Below are 20,032 nucleotides of genomic sequence, written 5' to 3' on the forward strand. Positions count from 1 at the left end.
ACCATGGCTGCAACAGTGATTTATTGCTGATTTATATGAGCAAAAGAGGAAACAAAAACTGAAAATATTTTAGCACTTTTCTTTAAAACTATCAATATTTCATGCTAAAATAATATAATCAAATGAGTATGTGTAGTAAAAAGCTAACTGGGAATTATGCTGCAGCACAAGAAAGCTTTATAGTTTATTTTATGTCAATGTGAAATGTCCATCCGATTTGTTTTAAATACTTTAAAAATAATTCAGAATGCATTTGGTAATTCCATATCTAAAACAGTTGTCTGCGGTGGCAGCCTCAGTGTCACATTTCTAGCTCATGCTGTCGTTCAGCTAAAGAAACAAATATCTGATAACCATTTACATCAATATGATGGAGAGTAAATAATTTTTCTAAAGAGTTTTCATAAAGTTGTTTTTGTGCTTTGAAAATATGTGTTTATATGTGGGTTTTGAATAATTTTTTTCAAATCAGCCTCAGAGTTAACTGTTGATAAGCACATGTGAAAATTGCTTGTAAATACACAATATAAGTATAAATGAATCCGATTGCATTAACGAAAAAGCTCCCAAAAGCGTTGATGATAAAATTATAGGTCAGTTGAGGCCAATATTTCCTATTAAACAGGTCTGACAAACATTTGCAAATGTTTTTTAAAAAAAATGAGCTTATGAATATAACAATAACTGTGCTTATCAAGCATTTACAAACATATACTTATTTCATATTAAGAAATATTAACGAGCCTGTTGTTAGGACTTCAACGAATGCAAATTATTAGGACTTTGATATGAAGCCTTACTAATATTTCAAACCTTATAAAACAACTCATTTCACAATTTTTCATATGCAAGCTTTTATACATACACAGAAAACTTCAACAGGAAAATGTCATGGTTTTAACCTGTGCTGTATCATCTCTTTTGTTGTAGTAGTTGTAGTTCTGAGACATTTTTTTTATCATTTTTACTTTTTTATCATTTATCAGTTGTTCAGAGGCAAACTTTCATTTGTGGATACAGCACTGAGCTGTATTCCCCGACACAGGTTTCCAGAGCTGTGCTTAGTTGAAGCTGGGATTTTCTTTTGTTGTTTTACAGACTTGTGCTTCACATACAGAGAATTCTTAGAATCTTTTGATAACAGCCTATTGTGTTTTAGACTGTAAAATTCCCAAAATCTGATATACTCATATCATTCTTAAGGTGATCCTGTGTCTGTCCACACAGTGCAGAAGCCCTGTTCATTCGTGCTTCTGACACGCTCCTGCTCTCTGAGATGTTATTTTTCATACCAGATTATGCTGCAGACCTGTTGCTAATTATCCTGATTAGTTGAGATGTAGCACCAGGTAGTTTTGATTTGTTTGTGTTTTCCAGTTCTGCACAGATTTGTTCTGCCGTTTGTTGACACGGTAACATCTTTCTGACACATGTTGGTGGGTGGCAATGAAGGGGTGACAAACAGCACATTTTTTTGTTTCTGTTTTATCATTTGATATTTTGCCTTTGTTCTACTTTCACTTCTTTAGTGAATCACTCATTAATACAGGCAAGATATCAGGTAAATATACAGTTTTGCTCTCCTTTTTTCTTCTCAACTCTGAAAATCACGATGTCCCCAGCCCGCACAGCACCAAACTAACTAATTAATAAATTAGTGTCTGCTGTTGACAGTCAGACACAGTCAGACCCTGTAATCTACAAAATGAGTTGACTAAAACCAAAGTAGAATTGACCCAAAGATGACAAAGGACTTACATACATTGGGTGGTCCTCTGTGGGATGCTGATGTTGCTCTGTGTACCTGCAAGTGAAAACTTTTTGAATATGTCAAGTTTGCCCGTCACTCAGCTTAATTGTAAATCTCCTGCCCCCTAGTGGAGGAAATGTATAAAATGGAAACCATGAAAACAAAGCCAGACAAGGTGTTATTTAAATATTACAAAGAACATTCAACTTTTTTAGTGAAACATACCTTTAAATAAACAGTATCCACTTTCATAAAAGCTGAAACACAGAACAACAAAAGGAATTAACGTGCCTGGTTATGTTCTCAGAACATATTTGTTTTCTATGTGAAGTGCCCTTTGACGACCTTTGTTGTGAAATGGTGACGTGTGATTAAATGGGAAATTCTTTATTTCTTTATATTTTTATGGGGGAAAACACAAGACAAATCTTCACAAACATTAGCTAATAGAAACAATGCTACTGGTCTCATGAGTTCCAGAAAAGTCAACAGAGACAAAAAGCCCAGGTGATTGAAATGAGTACCGGTGACGACTGCTTGTTTTGGTAAAGACAAATCTAATTGGTTTATTTTTATTTATTTGTCAAATAACAGTTTAATTTTAGCAGATGTTGATTTGATGCTGACTATATTCAAAACCGAACTAAATCACAGATTTAAGCCTTTGACTCTAAAGATAACTGTCATATCGACGTTTTAAGTACTCTACAAGTTAAGACAAAGAATAAAACCTCAGACACAACAATGACAGAGTGACAAACTTTTGCTGACTCCACATGATCTCACTTTAAGTCATCGTCTAGCCGGCATAGTATTCCTTTCCTATGTTCATGTATTAAGAAAACTGATGACTAACACAGATGGTGAACGAATCAAATGAATAATTTGAGTTGAATGGCCATGACATATACACATCATTGCCTCCTCTAGTGTGGGTTTTAGGGGTCTCCTGTCAGCATTCCTACCCAACTGCCTCCCCATGTATGACTCATAGACTTGTAACCCCCAGACGAGGCAGACTTTACTGCGCTGGCTTGTCAGTGTGCTGTAGTAGGGAAATCTGGCAGGAGGCTGCTTAGTATTTGGGGTTTGTCTGACTCTGTCTAGCCATTCTTCAGTCCTCTGTGTGGGTGTGTGTGTTTGAGTGTGTTTGTGTGAATGTGTGGTCAGTCTGTCTGTTCAACAGAAGAATATGAAAACTTTGAAACACTACAGTCAAGAAATACTGCACTTCTAGCAGAGGTCAAAAAAGTCAGCTGCCGTAACTTCTCTGATGAACACAATCATCAGGAATCTCACCTACATTTACAGGGAAAGGAGGACAGATTTCTTTGTGTGGATAACGGCATGTGTTTTTGTTTTCATCCTCTGGTCTGCAGCTGCATTCCTTTTCCGTGTGTTGTGTGAGACGGAGAGATTGCCGGAGAGTGACTCACTAAAACCTGACCCAGCAGTGAGGTAATTACTGGAGGACGCTTGGAGTAAAAGTGGACTTTGATGGTGATGTCTGGGATCATGTCTAGGAATTCCCAAATGATTGGAATACTACAATGTGTATAAATGTGTGTATGAGTTGGATTATGGAATATGTTACAGGGATTCTTCTCATCTTCTAGCAGAGCCTTTTCCCCTTTTCTTTTTTCATTCATCTAATAGTAAACCCAGTGATGACATGTGCATGGCCTTCTGACATTGACCTCAAAATCTATGACTAAATCTCTCAATGAAGATTAATTCAGCTGATATGATTAATTTGATCACACCGGAGAAGAAGACAGACAGGAGGAGATGATAAAAATAATGGTTCAGATGATTGGAATACATATTTTATTGTTTTGCAGATTAAATATTATAACTAAATTAACATTATTATCTTTATAAAGGCTGAATTTATTGCTTATTGTTATATCCAATTACATTAAGTTTTACATTTGTATCTCAAAACCCCACCAATGTAGATGTTTACATAGGAAATGTGATCCCGGAGTGGTTTCAGATGCAGACTTTCTCCTACACTGACATCAGATATTGTCTGTTATGCAGCATCACCTGCTGGCTTAATGGAGAACTGCCAATACAGCTGCCAAAGGATGAGACCAACAAAGCAGCAAGAGAGTGGACTTTAATGCCACCGAAGCAGCCAATAATTCAATTTAGAGTAAAAGAAACTGTTATATATCATATTTATAGATTCAGTTTAAATAAGAAAAAATGCATTATTTAAGAGGATTTGCTGCAAAATAAGCTATTGAAAGAAAATCCTCCTTCTGAAAGTCATCGCAATACTCTTGTGTCTTTGAGTGGTTGTTGAGTTGAAGCAATCCAAAGTGGTTATGTGCTGGGTCACAAATATTCCTAACTCCTTATTAAAATGATGCTTAAACTTTGTCAGATAATCCAGAGCAACAAAGTATGTGTGTAGGATTGTGGGAAAATGGCTGAGAGAAACCAGAAACTTTGGTGGTTGGGTCAAAATAGCCTCACTATGGCTGTGAAGACATCTCCTTCTCTGCTCCTTCCTAAATCAAATATAGACCATTTTTAGTGCACTTCTGAATTTTGAGTGCTCTCGCACCACTAAACAAATTGAATTATGAATGAGGATATTTTAGCCAGTGCTTAGAGGGATGCTACCAGAAACTAATTTTGAAACAATAACCAGATAAGCGAGTAAAAAAAAAAAAGGCCTCCTGGGACCAGAATGTCAAGGTCATCAGATATAGAAGCTTGGATTTAGAAATCCATATTAGAGCTGCACTCAACTTTTGTGTGGTTCAGTAACCTGTGAATAGATGCTCATTTCTTACTGACTTACGACTGAGGAAGACTCGACATTCCTGTGACACTCAATACAAGGCAAAAACATCAAACGATGATGTCACACAAGAATACAAAGAGGACACCGAATATGAGATTGATGCATTGATGCATAAGTTTTTTAAGTATAAAAGTGAGCTGAGAAATTATTACTTTGCTCTTATAAAATATGTAAATACCTATCTCCATCTCCAGCAAAGCAGCAAGATAAATCAAGTAGGATTGGTACATGTATGCACCTGGGTCTATGACTGAAAGACAAATATTTACCAAGTTTGGACATTATATGAAATCATTCCTGCTATGCAAACTGGTAGGCAAAAGAAACAGTGAAATGCCAGATGCCATGTTTGGGTACGGGGCCTCTGAGCGAGCTCTGACCTAAAATAGGTCTGAGAAATGTGAATTTGCTCTATGAATAGAGATAAAACAGACGGTGGAGGAAAAGATAAAATAACTTATGAGCCTGCAGATAAACATTCAGACATCATTACATGAAAAAAATGAAATTTGTATGGATGGTGTTTTGCAAAGGGCATGGGAAAATCTGCACTGACAGTGAGGAAACTTTGGCTCTTTTGAAGGGAAATACAATCACGTTGGCGGAATGTGAAGTTTGAAAGGGTGTCATGTGAGAACTGCCTCAGACAAAAGGATTTGCCATGTATTGTGTGGCTCTCTGAAATTAGACGCCAACATTAAAGGAGCAGCCAAAAGTCCAAACTCTGAACTGTTACAAATTACCTTAGTAGAAGTTATATTTGTGAACTTAGTGAACCTGTTCATTATTTGCTATTGTTCAAGCTGTTACAACGTGACTCTATTGGAAGATAGTACACGGAAACATTTCACACTCCATGTGTGAATAAACTTAAAAAAAACTAACAAATTTCTTTAAAGAAAAGTGTAACATGGCAAGGCTCTCCGTGTGTTTTAAATGATATATTTGAGATTTTTTTCAGCACAAACGCAACTGCAGGTGACAATTTTGCCACTAGAGGGCGCAGGACCCAGGACATTACAACACCTACAGCAAAGTAAGTAATAACACATCGGCTGAGACATCTGTAGCACTAACTGTGATGGTACTATCATACGATTTTGAGAAATACCACAAGGACAACAAGATCAGAGCTGGATTCCACTTTAAATCTTTTTTTTTTTTAAATCAGCAAAAAAGTATTAAAGCTAAAAGTGTCTTCAGAGATGCTCATACATATGATTGACGTAGACAGAAGATGCATCATTTAAATCTTTTTTTTTTTGTCAATATGTTTTTTATTTTTCACGTATAATTATGTCAAGTTTGATGGCCAGAGTATCGCCGTGGGCTCTGTTATGATTTGGGCGCTCCCCGGTGACTTCGGTCCCTCCTCCATCAAACGTCAGAAACGAGTGGTCGTCTATAAAGCTCACATGAGGCCTCGTCGGCTGCTCAAAGTCGCATATACCTCGTTAACATGACAGCCTGCGGTCTGCCTTCTCCGAGACAATAAAGGGTCTCTAGATTTGAATGATTCAGACAAGAGGGGAAATATGCCAAGCTGTGGGACGACTTAGCTCTGCTGGATTGAGCACAAGAATGCAAAAAGAAAAGTCTCTTTCTTTTTACAGATATTTGTACCGGATGAAGTTCATAAATGCGGGAGAGTAGTCGAGATTTTGAGTTGGGTGATGACTGATGGGCGAACACAAATTCGGATTTCCGCTTATAACAAAGAGGACTGCAACAAGAAAACGAATTAAGCCAGGGGTTAGTCATTAGTTCCCAAGGAAGTTAAAAAGAAACCTCAGCAGGGTGTATAAGTTTGATTTGAAGGGTAGTTGACACGGACCTTGGCAGTCCTCGCTGTGAATCTTCACATTTCAACCCCAGAACGAACCAAATGCAGACAGAAAGATGCATTTGGGTAAGGCTTTGCTTTTCGTCATCCTCCTCAACTGCGCACCTTTAAGCTCATCCCTGTCAACTTGCGCCACCGTGGATTCTGACCATGTGACGAAGAAACGGGTCGAGGCGATACGAGGTCAAATTCTGAGCAAACTCCGGCTGACAAGTCCCCCACACTCCCTTGGACCGAGTAAAATCCCCTATCAAATCCAAGCATTGTATAACAGCACCAAGGAGCTACTGGAGGAGCTGGGGAGGGATCGGCAGCAGAGTTGCGGTCAGGACAACACTGAGACAGAATACTATGCCAAAGAGATATACAGATTCAACATGCTCTACGGACCGCCAGAAAGCAGTAAGTAATGTTTTCTTTTTAAGCTATCAAGTTTAAGCTTTCTCCTTGTTTTTTTTAGACGTCTCCAAAGTGCGTAATTACGCACCAACTGAAGGGTGTATGCCTTAAGACAATGCCATCCTGACGCATCATACTTAGAATAACTATAGTAGCAATGACAATATTAGCAATGATAATATTAATAATAGATCAATAAATAAAAAGCTACCTTATGTCATTAAAATAGATATCTTCTGGCAAAGATTTATCAAGGGACTGAATTACTTACTTTGAAAATAAAATTAATACATACGTACGTAGCATTTTAAACCCATAAATACGATCAGTGCTGGTGCACACACACATTTTTTATGTATATATATATATATACATATGTATAGTTAGCATTTACAGTTTCACTTGACACTTTTAAGGTCTGAATAAGTGAAAAAAACAAACAAATCTGAATGCAGTGGGGCTCTCTCAAGGCCTATTTTAAAAAATGTCGAATGTGTTGGAGCTCCTTGGCTCTTTTTAAACTGAAAGATGAAACTGCAGTGCGCGAGGGGGAAGTGCTTTATTTTTGTGCTGCTCGCCAACCTGTTTTAAGTCTGAACCTGTGTTCCAGGAAAGTCAGTCCCCTCCTAGTCCTAACTCCACTCTTCTCCCTCTTGTTTTTTTTTTCCTCTATGGATCATGTCCCTCTTCCCAGATGTTCCTATTTCCTTTCCAGTCAGGCCCAAATGAGAGGGACATCTGCCCAGGCGGATGGGGATGCCTTAAGGGGAAGGAGTAGGAAAAGTTAACAGAGGTGGACAGGAAGAGAGGAATGATAGAGGGACCTCCCCATTAGCCTTGAAAGAGGAATCCCTCTCTCCTGTGAGTCCGCACAGGAGGAGTACAGTCTTCACATTCACCGTTGAGGTGGAGCTCAAACTGACCCCCACTGTAGATCTTGGCTAGATAATCACACATGCAGGTGGCCTGTGAGGGTGAGATCACTGCACTGTTCAGGTTTAACATTGCTAAACTGAGTGTGAAACTGAGCCTTAAACGTGAATGACTCCATTATGCCCTAATTTTATTGCCAATATAACACCAGGTAATGTTTCACTGCTCTGTTTATAATGAGCTTTACTTTGGATGTGACATAATTGTTAAAATAATCAGTAAAGGCTGCATAAGCTCACATTCTTTTCACTAATAGTATTTTGTGGTAAACCTATATGTGGTTCATCTATTTTTTCTGTCCAACTAAACGCTACCAACTGTAAGTGGAAAACCTGTGCTGAGAGGGATATGTGTCTGTACTTGAACAAGATTCAAGCGACATGTGGTCCGACAGAAAGCAGAATAGAATAAATGCTGTGCATGTGAGCGCTTAAGAGAGGCTCACGGTCCAAAGCAAAGCCAAGACCATTGCATCACAGTCACTTTGAAATCAACAGGTGTTTCTCAAAAGACCAATTTTCCCTCAGCAATGTTCTGTTTTGAATCTCACAAAACGCTTTTGACAAAAACACCAGGCAGTAGGTGCCTCGACACGGTGCTTCATTTCGAACCACAGGTAAAAAGATGTTAGACAGATTTACATACATGCACTTTTCTGATAGTTGGCTGACGACCATAGTTTCTTTTGGCTTGATCTTCAGTGGTTAGCTGAAAAGTAAAAAGAGAATGTGAAAGAAAAGCAACAAAACAGCATAAGAGCTGAACTGACACATTAGCACGTACTGTATGTGCACCACACTCAGCACCTCTGTTACTTAGGTATTTAAAATATCAACAAACTGTTGTATTGGCTTGGCAGAGTGTTTTTCAATGACCCCAGTGTGATCTCATACTTACAAATATGCATTTTGTCAGTGCCTTGTGCTGTACATTCACATGCATACACTGAACCTCCTCGCAGAGGCTGACTTAATGCGTATTTCTTATGCTGGAGTAGGCAAGATCATCAGTTTTCATATGTGTTGAACTGAACTTTTATTCAAGCCTAGCAGGGAAACTGCAACTTTGAAAATAGAGAGATGTAACATACCAGCAGACTGACACAATATGAAATATGGACATTACGTAATCTCTTGATCTTGTAAATATTTTGGACCGTCATCATGTGACCAAAAGAAATAAGAAAAAGATTTTTAGATAGTAAAAACAAAGCATGAAAAACTCAGTTTTTGTGAATGGCTCACCAATGATGTAGCTTCCCCATACATTGTTTGCTGTTTTTTGTGACACATGTAGTTTAATGTGTAAATTTTGTCTGATGCTGCCTTATAAAATAAATATAAAAATGATAATAAGTAATTTGCCAAACAGGATGCACTTCACACAGAGTTTCCTCCAGTGGTGGAATGTAACTAAGAAAGTTTATTCAGCACTGTTCCTAAATACAGATCTCTTTTACTCCACCCTATCTCAGATACATATCCATTCTTTCTGATTTCATCATATTTATGTGACAGCCTCATCTACTTAAAAAAATAACATTTTTGCTCAAAGCACATGAAGAATCTAGTATATATGATATTTTCTAATAACTTTTGTTTCGCACGTTAATACAAGTACAGCTAAAAATAATTAGTCAATTAATCAAATAGTCAGTTTGTAGATCATTTGGATACTTTTTATCTAATCCAGCAATCCATACTGAAAATAATCTTTAATTGCAGGTGGATGTCGTTATATTAAAGCAAAAGTAATAACATCATTACAGCATGTCTGGCACAGAGTTTTTATGCTCTATGTTTACTACTACTTTCTATGTTTTGTTTAAATACTTTAAGAGCATTTCAATATATTGAATAATTTTCAAAAATTATTTTTTTAAATGTTCTTTTACTTTTTTAGGATTGGTGGATTTTAGTTCTATGCTTTCAACCATGGGTATTTGAGTGATGTGAGTTTGACACCAGCATACATTCAGTCAATAACGTGACACATAACACTTTACGAAAACATTTAATCTTTTTCTGGTTAGAAAATGATCAGGGTTAGGGTTAAAATACATTCTTTATACCAAGTGACTGTCACCACCATGGACGACATTTTTATCCTTCACTTGCAATTGTTCATACGACCACAAGAGGCTGCATACTCTACACCTCATGGGCATGTTTTGGGGAAGAGTACAGTGTCAATACTTATACGCTTGTCTCAGTTAAACAACAATTTTCTGTTTAACATTCTGTTCAACGAATTTCTCCATATCCTCCACTCCTAAACTCCTTGTCTGGAGAAAATCTTCTATTTTCAAAATCATAATAAATTCTTGCCAAAAGAATGAATCTGTTTCAGGAGGTTACCTTGCAGTTGTTAAGTTAGGTTAGGTGTAATGTTACTTGGAATATTTTATAAATATAAAACCCTTCAAAGGTGTCTCATGAACAGTCTGGTGATCCATCTATTGCTATCTGGAAGTCTTAACAGAAGGGTTAAATTGTGGTATGCAGTTCAGTTAATATTTCTATCATTAACTCCTCAAGTCTTTCCCTCAGAGGACACTGCTTTCTAATGACATCACCTTACATTCAAGAACACGTTAGGAGATACTTTCTATAATTCATTTTCGAAATTCTTAAATTTAGAGGTATCTGGAGTCTTTTGGACAAATGCAACAAAATGTTTCACTAAACCCCACCTGGTGCTGGTATGCAGATTTTATTACCTTTCTTAATCTCTCTCTCCAGTATATATTTAGAATACTTACATATGAGTGATCATTTTCTCATATAACCCTTTGAATCATAGCAAATTATGATATTTAATAGATATTGAGTGAATCCTCTTCGATCAGTTAAAATCAGTAGGTAATGCTTACAAGTCACAGGCACCTTAGGGTGTATAACAGGCTAGTGCCTGGAGTGCTGACTTTGTGGAATCAGTTTTTGACTCTGAATCAGTGTAATCACTCACTTTACCTCAGTTGATATGTTTTTTTTAAAGAATATTGTCAAACGCATGTTGATCTGTGACAAATCTGTAGACCGATGCAGGTGTGTGACAGGTGTAAATAAAAGAGAACTGAGACAAGAACGGTGAAATGCTGCACCGAGAGGCTGGTCAGCAAACACAAGAAGAATTTCCTTCTACGGCATGGTGTGCATAATCTGAATCTGGCATATGTCTGTGTCTGAGGTTGGGATGTGGAAAAGTTGTCATGGTAACAAAGGCTTCAGGTCCAAAAAGTTGTCAGTGGGGCTGAGGGTAGTGAGATTTTTGATGCACAGATACCATAGAGGTGAAGTCATGCCACGATTAATAATATTGCTATTTCAATTACAACATTTATTTCCTCCAAATAAAGACAAAATGTGTGAGAGAAACACTGAGGAATTTTGATAAGGCTGGCAGCAAGTAATCATTCACTGTGGGGCTGATAAACATAGTACCAACCTCTCAACAGCCTGTAAGACCAAGATTAAATTTTAGATTGTTAATGGGTTTGTAAGGCATCTTATACATGACAAATGAAAGGAAAAACCCAACATAAAGTCTAGATGATGATGCCAGAACAGCTTGAGTATGCCTCTACACTGAGGGTACAAATCTATGGAACTTCAACACAACACAATTATTTAAAAAATAATGGGGTTGGTAGAGAGTGTCTAACACACTGTTCCAAGATTATTCACAGGAGTTAAGATTAGGCGCTTGTGATGGCTAAAGCACTGGATCCATATCAGTTCCATACTCATTAAACATTTTAGCGACTCCCTCGTGTTATATAGATGAGGACACTGTCCAATCAGGGTAGACTCTTTCCATATCAGGATAAAGCTGATAAGCCTAGAAAAACTGTACTGCTGTGACCTTTCCCTCAAGAGGACAAGTGGACCCAAATGTACCCTTCCTTCCACAACTGAGACAAAAGCTATTATCTAAAGAGGAAATGTCATTGTTATTCTGATGACTTTTCTCTAAAAGATTTGATGCCACTCACAGATGTATGCATGTAGCGTATTTATACAACTGTAGAAAGACGAATAGAAATAAAAACACAGTGGCTCAGACAAGACATTTAAAAACGGAAAGAATAAAAGAAAAATAAAACAGTATGAATGCTGGGTTTAAAATATAAAAGTTATTTTATATTTATACCTCAGGGCTTCTCATGACAGTGTTTACAGAGCAAGCACCTGTGATTATGTTGTCCAGATACTGCTACATTTTATAAGCCTGTTCTCTCACATAAGCTTAATTTTATTCTCTTTGTTCCAGATGATTTGTCCTACTGCCAAAAAGTCATAACCTCTAAGGTTTTTCGCTTCAATGTCTCTTCCATGGAGAGGAACTCAACCAACCTCTTCAGGGCAGAGTTTCGAGCCCTGAGAGATCCAAACTTAAGTGCAAAGAGGAATGAACAGCGGATTGAGCTCTACCAGGTGCGTAAAGGTACCGTTTTCTTGTCCTTTTACCCATATCAACGGCAAAGTTTAAAGTCATATCATATTATATCATAACATGTTAAGCCCTTGGCTATTTTATGTGTTTCCTACCCAAGAGAACATCCCCAATTTCTCTTTTGACAGCTCCACGACTGTGAGGCCAAACCGAATGACTCAATGACCCTTTGCTCTACGGTTAAGGGACACATGGAATAATTTGAAACTAACAAGCAAAAAATGTTCTTGTTCCATAAACACGTCAGAGTTAGATGAAATTAAAAAAGTCATTTCAAACAGCTCAGACTGGTTGTGTGTCATCTCAAACGTTCTCTGTTTTGGCTACATTCGACTGGTTTTAAATTCGGTTAAACTGGATTTAGACTTGAATAAGATATGTTTGAGTGATATCAGATTGGATTTATGTTAGACTGGACTGGATCAACCTCACCAAACAGTTTTCTTGCTATATTGAACTGGGTTTAATCAAACACAGACCAGGTTCCTCATAAGTTTTACTTACAACTCAGGTCATGTTACACAGAGTTCAACCAAGTTGGACTGGATTTTGAGTAAAAGAGATCCTCTAAACAGTGAGTCAGTAGTATTATACAGCTTGCAAGTCTGTGTTTATTTAGGAACTCTATCAGGTGGGCAGTTTTGTGGGGGAACCACACAGGGCAGGTGCCCTCATTCTGATGAAGAAAAACATTCACAGGGACAGCAAGTGACCAATGCAGACTTTGACTGTCGTTTAGTTCTGAGGTAGACAAAGATCTGAATTCAATATTAAGTCTGAATATATGTCTCCTGGGAGTTGTAATTTGGTCTAACTTGCTACAATTTCAATGTTATTACTTTGGCAAAATAAAAAATGGATGATTCATACTGATCGCCTCTGTTAACCTGATTTGTATTAAGGAGGAATACAAGTCACAACTCTGGGGTTGTTTTAAAGAAGAGTGGAACAATGTAAAGAGTTCTAGGTGTATGATTTGTCATCATAGAGCAGACCTTTAGCAGAGCTCAGATAGTTTTGCTTCTTAATGTACAAATCACTGTGTTTCTGCTAAGTCGTCCAGGCCCCTTGGACAATATTTTGCAATTAAAAGCGCTTTCTCCATTCTCATTACTCTTGTAATATTGTAAGCATACCACACATTATACGCCCTGTTTTATATTGTTGAGTCATTTGTTACCATTAGTCAGCGAGTATCTCTGACTGTTACCATAATAAAATGGCTTTTAGTTCTGATTTATTTTTCTGCTGAAAACTGTTCAGGTTTGCAAAAGTCTGTCTGCAGCTTTGTGAAATTATTTAACTTGAAATAGATGACCTGAATACGAAAGGTTTGCTTTGACATTACAGAAAAGTTTCATCCATCATCCGTGTGTCAAAGTCTGAAACCAGCTAACTGGTGACGAAAGTAGAAAAACTGGCTAACTAAAGATTCAGCACCATACATTTCTCACAAGGGAGAAAAGAAGGCAAAATTAAGAATGTATGCAAACATATCACTTTATGAGGGAGATATGGTCATAACCAGAGAGATTAACATGTTCTTGACTTATAAGCGTCTGGCAACTTATAGTCTTCTTGTGCTGCTTCATCCTTTCTGTGATCATTAATCACAAGCAAACCCAATGGAAAGACACAAATGTTATTGCTGCTTCTCTTTAGATAAAATCTTCTGACCTACCAGGCAAATTGACACACAGCCGGTGATAGTATTTAATTTCTTTTTGGCTTCATACAATAAACTTTTTGAGTTTAACAATAAATGTCTCCTTGCATTTTATTTAATCTTCCTTATAACAGATGTTTCTTAGCTGTTGTAATTACACACAACCCTATCTCTCCAGAACATGAATAATGCTAACTGACTAACTACACAAATCAATAAATAACCCCCTTTCATGACATTACCTCAACAAAGTAGTTTCTTCATGTACCAGCACTGTTGTCAAGCATCTGTCCTTTCCTTCCTTTTTTTAAGCAAGAAAACCTTTAAGAGCAACTGTTGAATATTGTTTTGCAGATTGTGAGGACAAATGAACACATTAGGAAACAACGCTACATTGGAGCCAGGAATGTACTGACCAAAGGTACTAAAGAGTGGATTTCCTTCGATGTGACTGAAACAGTGCGGGAATGGTTGATGAACAGAGGTGAGACTGAGGTCACCTCATTTCATTGCAATCAGGAATAGTTTCCACTAACTATCATTAATACTAATGAGAAGCCCATTTTGAATGAATTAAATTTCCTTCTTTCCATGATTGTTTTTCATAAGGATCCAATAAGGGTTTGGAAATCAGTGTGAACTGTCCCTGCACCACCTTCAATCCAAACAATAACATCATTGAAAATGAAAGCGAGGTGCTGGAGGTGAAGTTTAGAGGTAGGCTTCATTACTTGTTCATGTGGCCTGAAGTTGTTATTTTTTATTTGTGTTAGGGAAATATACCATAATTGTTACTATTAATGCCACATTATTTACATAGTTCCAAATTTAGGGAGTTGGTATGAACTGGTTTAGTCCTAAGTAGTGGTATTATGTGATTATTTCTTATTAATATTTAATGATTTTGTATACCATAATGAACTGAATAAAGACAGCTGCCTACAACCAAAAATTAAATTCATACCAAAAAAATGTGTCAGAATAAAAACGTATAAATAGCAGGGTTGACATATAATTCAGCATATTGTATGTTCAGATGAGATAAAATCATGAAATTAAAAATGCCGTAATACTTCACAGCTGGTTAAACTGCACCTCTATCATTTTTATTCTTAAGGTGTTGATGGAGTTGACGATTACAGTCGCTTGGATCTGGATCACCTGTTGAGGAAAAAGGAACAAAATCTTCCTCACCTTATCCTGATGATGATCCCACCGCACCGCCTGGACACTCAGTCCACACGCCGACGCAAAAGAGCGCTGGACACAAACTACTGTTTTTCGTAAGTGCTACAGTTCATAGTTAATACTAGCTTGTATTTGTACCATCGATATAAAAACATTTGACCAAGAACACACTAAATACAGTATGTTGGCTCTGTTCATAATATTGTTGTGTGTCATCATAGAAACATGGAGAAGAGCTGCTGTGTTCGCCGTCTCCATATCGATTTCCGGCGTGATCTGGACTGGAAGTGGATCCATGAGCCCAGTGGGTACGATGCCAACTACTGCTCCGGGCCCTGCCCTTACCTAAGGAGCTCAGACACGACGCACAGCTCGGTAAGAAGGACAAAGTCGTGTAGAACTACAACAGAGCAAACATATCTTGTGATTTTCCTGCAGTGATAAACAATCATGCAAATTTATTTGTTGTTTGAGATGTCCACTTCTTCCTTAGAGGTCTTCATAGGACCAAAAGTTCGCACAGCTTCAGCAAACCTGACAGTCAGAAGTTGAAATTAGTTTGCAACACACCTAAAAAGATTTAAAAGGAGGTGTTGTCAGACCTACTTGGCTATTTGATAGATAAGATTCTTATACACCAAACTGAGGTAAGGAACCATGGGCGATGAGAGGCCCCATTATGAATCCCCTCACATCGCCAGGTCCAGGGCAAAAAGCAAATTGTACGTGCGCACGCTGTTAAGGAGCACTCCATCTGCTGGCCAGAACATACAGTCTATGTCTGCACGAGAAGAAGGCGGTGGTACATATAATATGGTAAAACTACAAGACCAAGCCAATTAAAAAAATATCAACATAGCAGTGTGCGTTTTTGTGTTTTTCAGTAATGTCATGCAGAACTGGTCTTTCTGGAATCATGATTATCAGCTGGCATTTAGTTTCTTCACTCCACATGCCTATTGTGTTGTGAAGTGTTGCTTGTTTGGAAATGATAAAGATGACAAATGAGAACAGGTTGTTTGTGACCAGTTAAGTTAACCATCTGTTTTCTGTCATCACTGCTTCCTCCCTTCTTGTGCACTCATTCACTTCGCTGAGCAGCCAGTCGGAGTGAGCTCTCTCACCGACAGACCCGACAGCATTTCAACATGTTGAATTGGCTGCAAAAAGATGGACGGATGCCGACCGTGCATTACACATTTAAAATACGATAGCCAGACATTCACTGACATTCCAGTGCCTGATTGCTGATCTTTAGCTTGACGTATAAAGGCTCTAAGAGCAACGTGTCTTGCTGAAAGTAACATCCCTAATTGTTCATGAGTATTTTCATGCCTCACTTTGAAAAGTTTAGGTTGGATTTGCTTGTGTTGTGCATTATTTACTCCTAAAATTGGCATACTAACAAGGTCAAGTTTTAGCTCTTTCTGCCTTTTGTTTTTGTTGTTCTAGTTACACTGCATGGGTGAATTACCATGTAAGACATCATAGGCAGCCATGTTCTGCAAACTCTTTGACAAACACAGGCATAGATTTGTAGAACTTAAGTATTTGGTCTGAAATGTGCAAACTTGTACTTAAAAAAGTTAGACCAGTGTATAAACTGTAAATCAAAACAAAATGTCATGGTCTGCTTATCATTCAAACCGGATTTATTAAAAAATGGTACAAAGAATTGTTTGGAAACAGGGTTCTACATAATGAATTGTCGGTGTGACACAAACTTTGTTACTGTGAACAAGACAATCATGAATACTGTTTGAAACTGGGTTTCTAACTCTCCTGTTTGCTTGTCAATAGCTGCTGAGCCTGTACAACACTTTGAATCCAGAGGCGTCCGCCTCCCCCTGCTGTGTTCCCCAAGACCTGGAACCCCTCACTATACTCTACTACTCTGGACGAACCCCTAAAGTGGAGCAACTCTCCAATATGATCGTCAAGTCTTGCAAGTGTAGCTGAGAGGACACGAAAGACAGGTTTTAATGGCAGGATTTCACTAGGTACAGACCAAGCCCCTGTGCAATGACTTTTGGACTCTGAGCTGTGACAAATACCTAAAATGACACTGTGGCTGCTTGGCTTAGATATGATCTGAACACCACTCTGAAGGTCACATATTTGGAAGGATGCAGATTTTCTAAAAAACTTGAGATCCTTTTTACTTTTTTTTTTCTCACTCACTCAGTTCTGTATGGCAAGTACTGGATTTTTTTATCTTAGACCAAATTTAACCCTGCCCCAAAACTAAGATAGATCTTAAAATTTCCCCATCTCGATCCACTCGTAAGGCTAGTTTGCATAGAGCAGCAACCTTGCATAGAGCAGACAAGACAAAAGAAAATAAAAACAAAGAAAGAAAATCAACAAATTGGAGCTGCTTCACAGACAGTGACACTTGAAGAGACTTATTTTGTGGTGTCATTTTTCTTCCAAATAGTCCTCAAAGTTACAGTGTCTACATTGTCAGTAGAGCAGCTTTCTTGTATCTAGCCTAAGTATCAAAATGTTAGTTGTCATGAATATAGACAGTGATCTCCTGGATGGTCAGAGAGTTCTCTCAGGCTGGATTTTTCCTTGAACTTGACTTCAGTTCCCTTCACTTCAAACAGTGGGCATTATCTTCAAACACAAAGGGAGAAAGGACAGACTCACTGCTGTATCCAAAGCCATAGCTGTGGTCAGGGAAGAGGAGAGCTGAGAGAGAATGCCTGTTGGATTTGCAATGGAAAGTGAATGAACAAAGAAGTTGAGCCAGGCTTTTCTATTTTGGCCAGCCAGCATTGGCCATTTTCTTTTTTTTTTTTTCTTTTTTTCGGTGCATCTATTAGAGTGGATAGAAGACGAAGAAGAAGAGGGGACCTGTATGCCAGGGAAGAATTGTGATGGAAAGCAGCCATGAGCACAATGCCATTTACTGGATGTGTTCATCCCTAACAGGTTCAAATTATTTTTGGGACATCAAAGAATATACTGGAAGAGTGCGTTATGCAACAGGTTTTTATGAGATTTTTTTTCTTTTTCCTTTACATTAATAGCAGATTCGGTCTGTTATGCAACTTGTCATATAGTGATTGTTTCTCTATCTCTGGGAAGAGAGTTGACATGTATTGCCATTACCCATGATGGAAGTGATTTTATATTAGGCTACGGATACTGTTACATTTCCTTGTGATTTAGAAAGAATTTGCAACATTTGTGTCTCTAAACAAATCAGTTTAAGTGTTGTATGTGATCCACTTTGTGTCTGACTGATGTTAAAAGGTGACAATCGTAAAATCACAGCACTTTTCTCCAGCAAAAGCAGGAAATGTAATTTTAAATTTTGCTGTTGTCTTCTCATTTAAAAAAAACAACAAAAACTCTCTAATCTTTAATCTCTAATCTCACACTTCTTTCCGGCCTGCTGAAAAGGAGTCTCATGTGCAGTAAGGATTCTGGTGCTCCCGAAACACTGCAGTCTTTCATTCCCTGTGCTCTGTCTTTGTTTGTTTTGGTGCTCTTTTACACTGCGAAGCCCTAATGGAACAAAAATAGCAAGGGAGGGGGAAAAAGTCATAACATGACAGTGGCTGGATGTACAGTTAGACCTCATATTCTCCGAGTCAGGAGAACAATTCTGAAATCCCTGTACTGTTTGAGTTTAGTCCAGTCAGAGTCATCAACCCTCTAGATGATTTTGTTTTTGGCAGTGATATTGTTTGACATGACTTGTTGATCATGAGTGTTATTAAAAAGAGAACATGCAAAACTGTATGAGCCCTTTTTAAGCTATAAAAAACCCTCCAGTAAGGGCCTTGCCTTTAAATAATCAGATGTAACAGATCTGTGAAAACATTTAAATCTAGATGAGGAAAAGATGAATTTATCCACCAGTTTTGACTGCCAAATTGAAATGCCATTTTAAATGCCATTTTGTCATAATGTTTTGGTTCCATGCAAACATAATTTTTCTTACTTGAATCTCACCAGCCCCACCTGTTTCCTGCAGGCACATGCACATGCTTTTTTTTTATTCTACTGGAGTAATAAATTCAAGTACTCCTTCTCAGGATTGGTGCTTAACAGCTTTCCCAGGCAAAAAGCTATTACTCTCTACTTTCAGAGCATATTAACGTGCAGACATCTCATTATTGTCTTATTTTTCATAAAATGGTCAACATAAATCATGCAGAGATCTGTATTTCGCATTTGGTGGCACTTTCTAGATATTTATAATCCTTTAGCGTGACAGTTGGATTGTCTTTTTAGCTCTTCAGTTTATCAAAACGCCTGTGTGATAGAAACCTTGTAGAGTTCCAGCACTGATTTGATGAATTAATCTCACTCTAATTCACAATGTCCCATGTTGATTTGATTTCCAGTTTCATCAATGTTGATTTTGTTGGGGATATTTCAGGTACAATAGAGACACAGTTTTAAAAAAAGACTTACGATGTCAACTGACTCTAATCAAGATAAAGTTGCAAACTTCCACAGAATAAGGCATAGGTTATACAAATCAAGTTGAATCTGTAAATTTATTATTTACACACTACAGAATAGTTCAATCTTATTAATGTTTCATAATGACTTACTGACTTATTCAAATGTTAGATATGACATCAAAATCTTGTAAATGCAATATCAAACTCATACTATATGTGGACAAAAGTTGGACGACCCTGAGAACACTTTTAACATTTAATGTTTAACGATTAAAAACTACATTATTTACACTTTCTAAAGCCTAGAAAGAGTGGCATATATGTACTTTTTTTGGTTATCCTCTCTAATGGATTGCAAACAGTCACACAGTCTTTTTTTTTGGGGGGGGGGGGTTGGTTGAGTTAATTCGGGCTGACATGTAGCCAGAGAGAATTCCCTTTCTCTGTGTGCCCATTATTGTCCCCTGTCATGCTCAATCAGAGATGAACCATGATGGAAACACAAAGACAAGAGTGCACAATGAGGTCTAAACAGGGGTTGGGGCTTTAATGGCTT

General features: G+C 37.7%; 1 protein-coding gene across 1 annotated transcript; it reads left to right on the plus strand.

Annotated features, from left to right (window-relative positions):
* The first annotated feature begins 6,006 nt into the window (after nucleotides 1–6,006).
* Nucleotides 6,007–19,767, plus strand: LOC140267298 (transforming growth factor beta-3 proprotein-like). The gene is made up of 7 exons (XM_072362532.1): nucleotides 6,007–6,813; nucleotides 12,016–12,179; nucleotides 14,219–14,348; nucleotides 14,474–14,581; nucleotides 14,982–15,147; nucleotides 15,274–15,427; nucleotides 16,853–19,767. Exons 1-7 carry the CDS (start codon nucleotides 6,468–6,470, stop codon nucleotides 17,009–17,011), a joined length of 1,227 nt encoding a protein of 408 aa, XP_072218633.1. The 5' UTR covers nucleotides 6,007–6,467; the 3' UTR covers nucleotides 17,012–19,767.
* The last annotated feature ends 265 nt before the right edge of the window (nucleotides 19,768–20,032 follow it).

This window comes from Leuresthes tenuis, unplaced genomic scaffold, assembly GCF_036924035.1.
Source record: "Leuresthes tenuis unplaced genomic scaffold, fLeuTen1.0.hap1 SCAF_13, whole genome shotgun sequence".
Classification (NCBI taxonomy): domain Eukaryota; kingdom Metazoa; phylum Chordata; class Actinopteri; order Atheriniformes; family Atherinopsidae; genus Leuresthes; species Leuresthes tenuis.

What these genes read in the sequence shown, in the direction of transcription:
- LOC140267298 (XM_072362532.1), top strand. Translation starts at nt 6,468, where the DNA reads ATGCATTTGGGTAAGGCTTTGCTTTTCGTCATCCTCCTCAACTGCGCA. An exon ending in AGCGGATTGAGCTCTACCAG is followed by an intron (nt 12,180 to 14,218) that starts GTGCGTAAAGGT and finishes ATTGTTTTGCAG; the next exon opens with ATTGTGAGGACAAATGAACA. An exon ending in CAGACACGACGCACAGCTCG is followed by an intron (nt 15,428 to 16,852) that starts GTAAGAAGGACA and finishes GCTTGTCAATAG; the next exon opens with CTGCTGAGCCTGTACAACAC.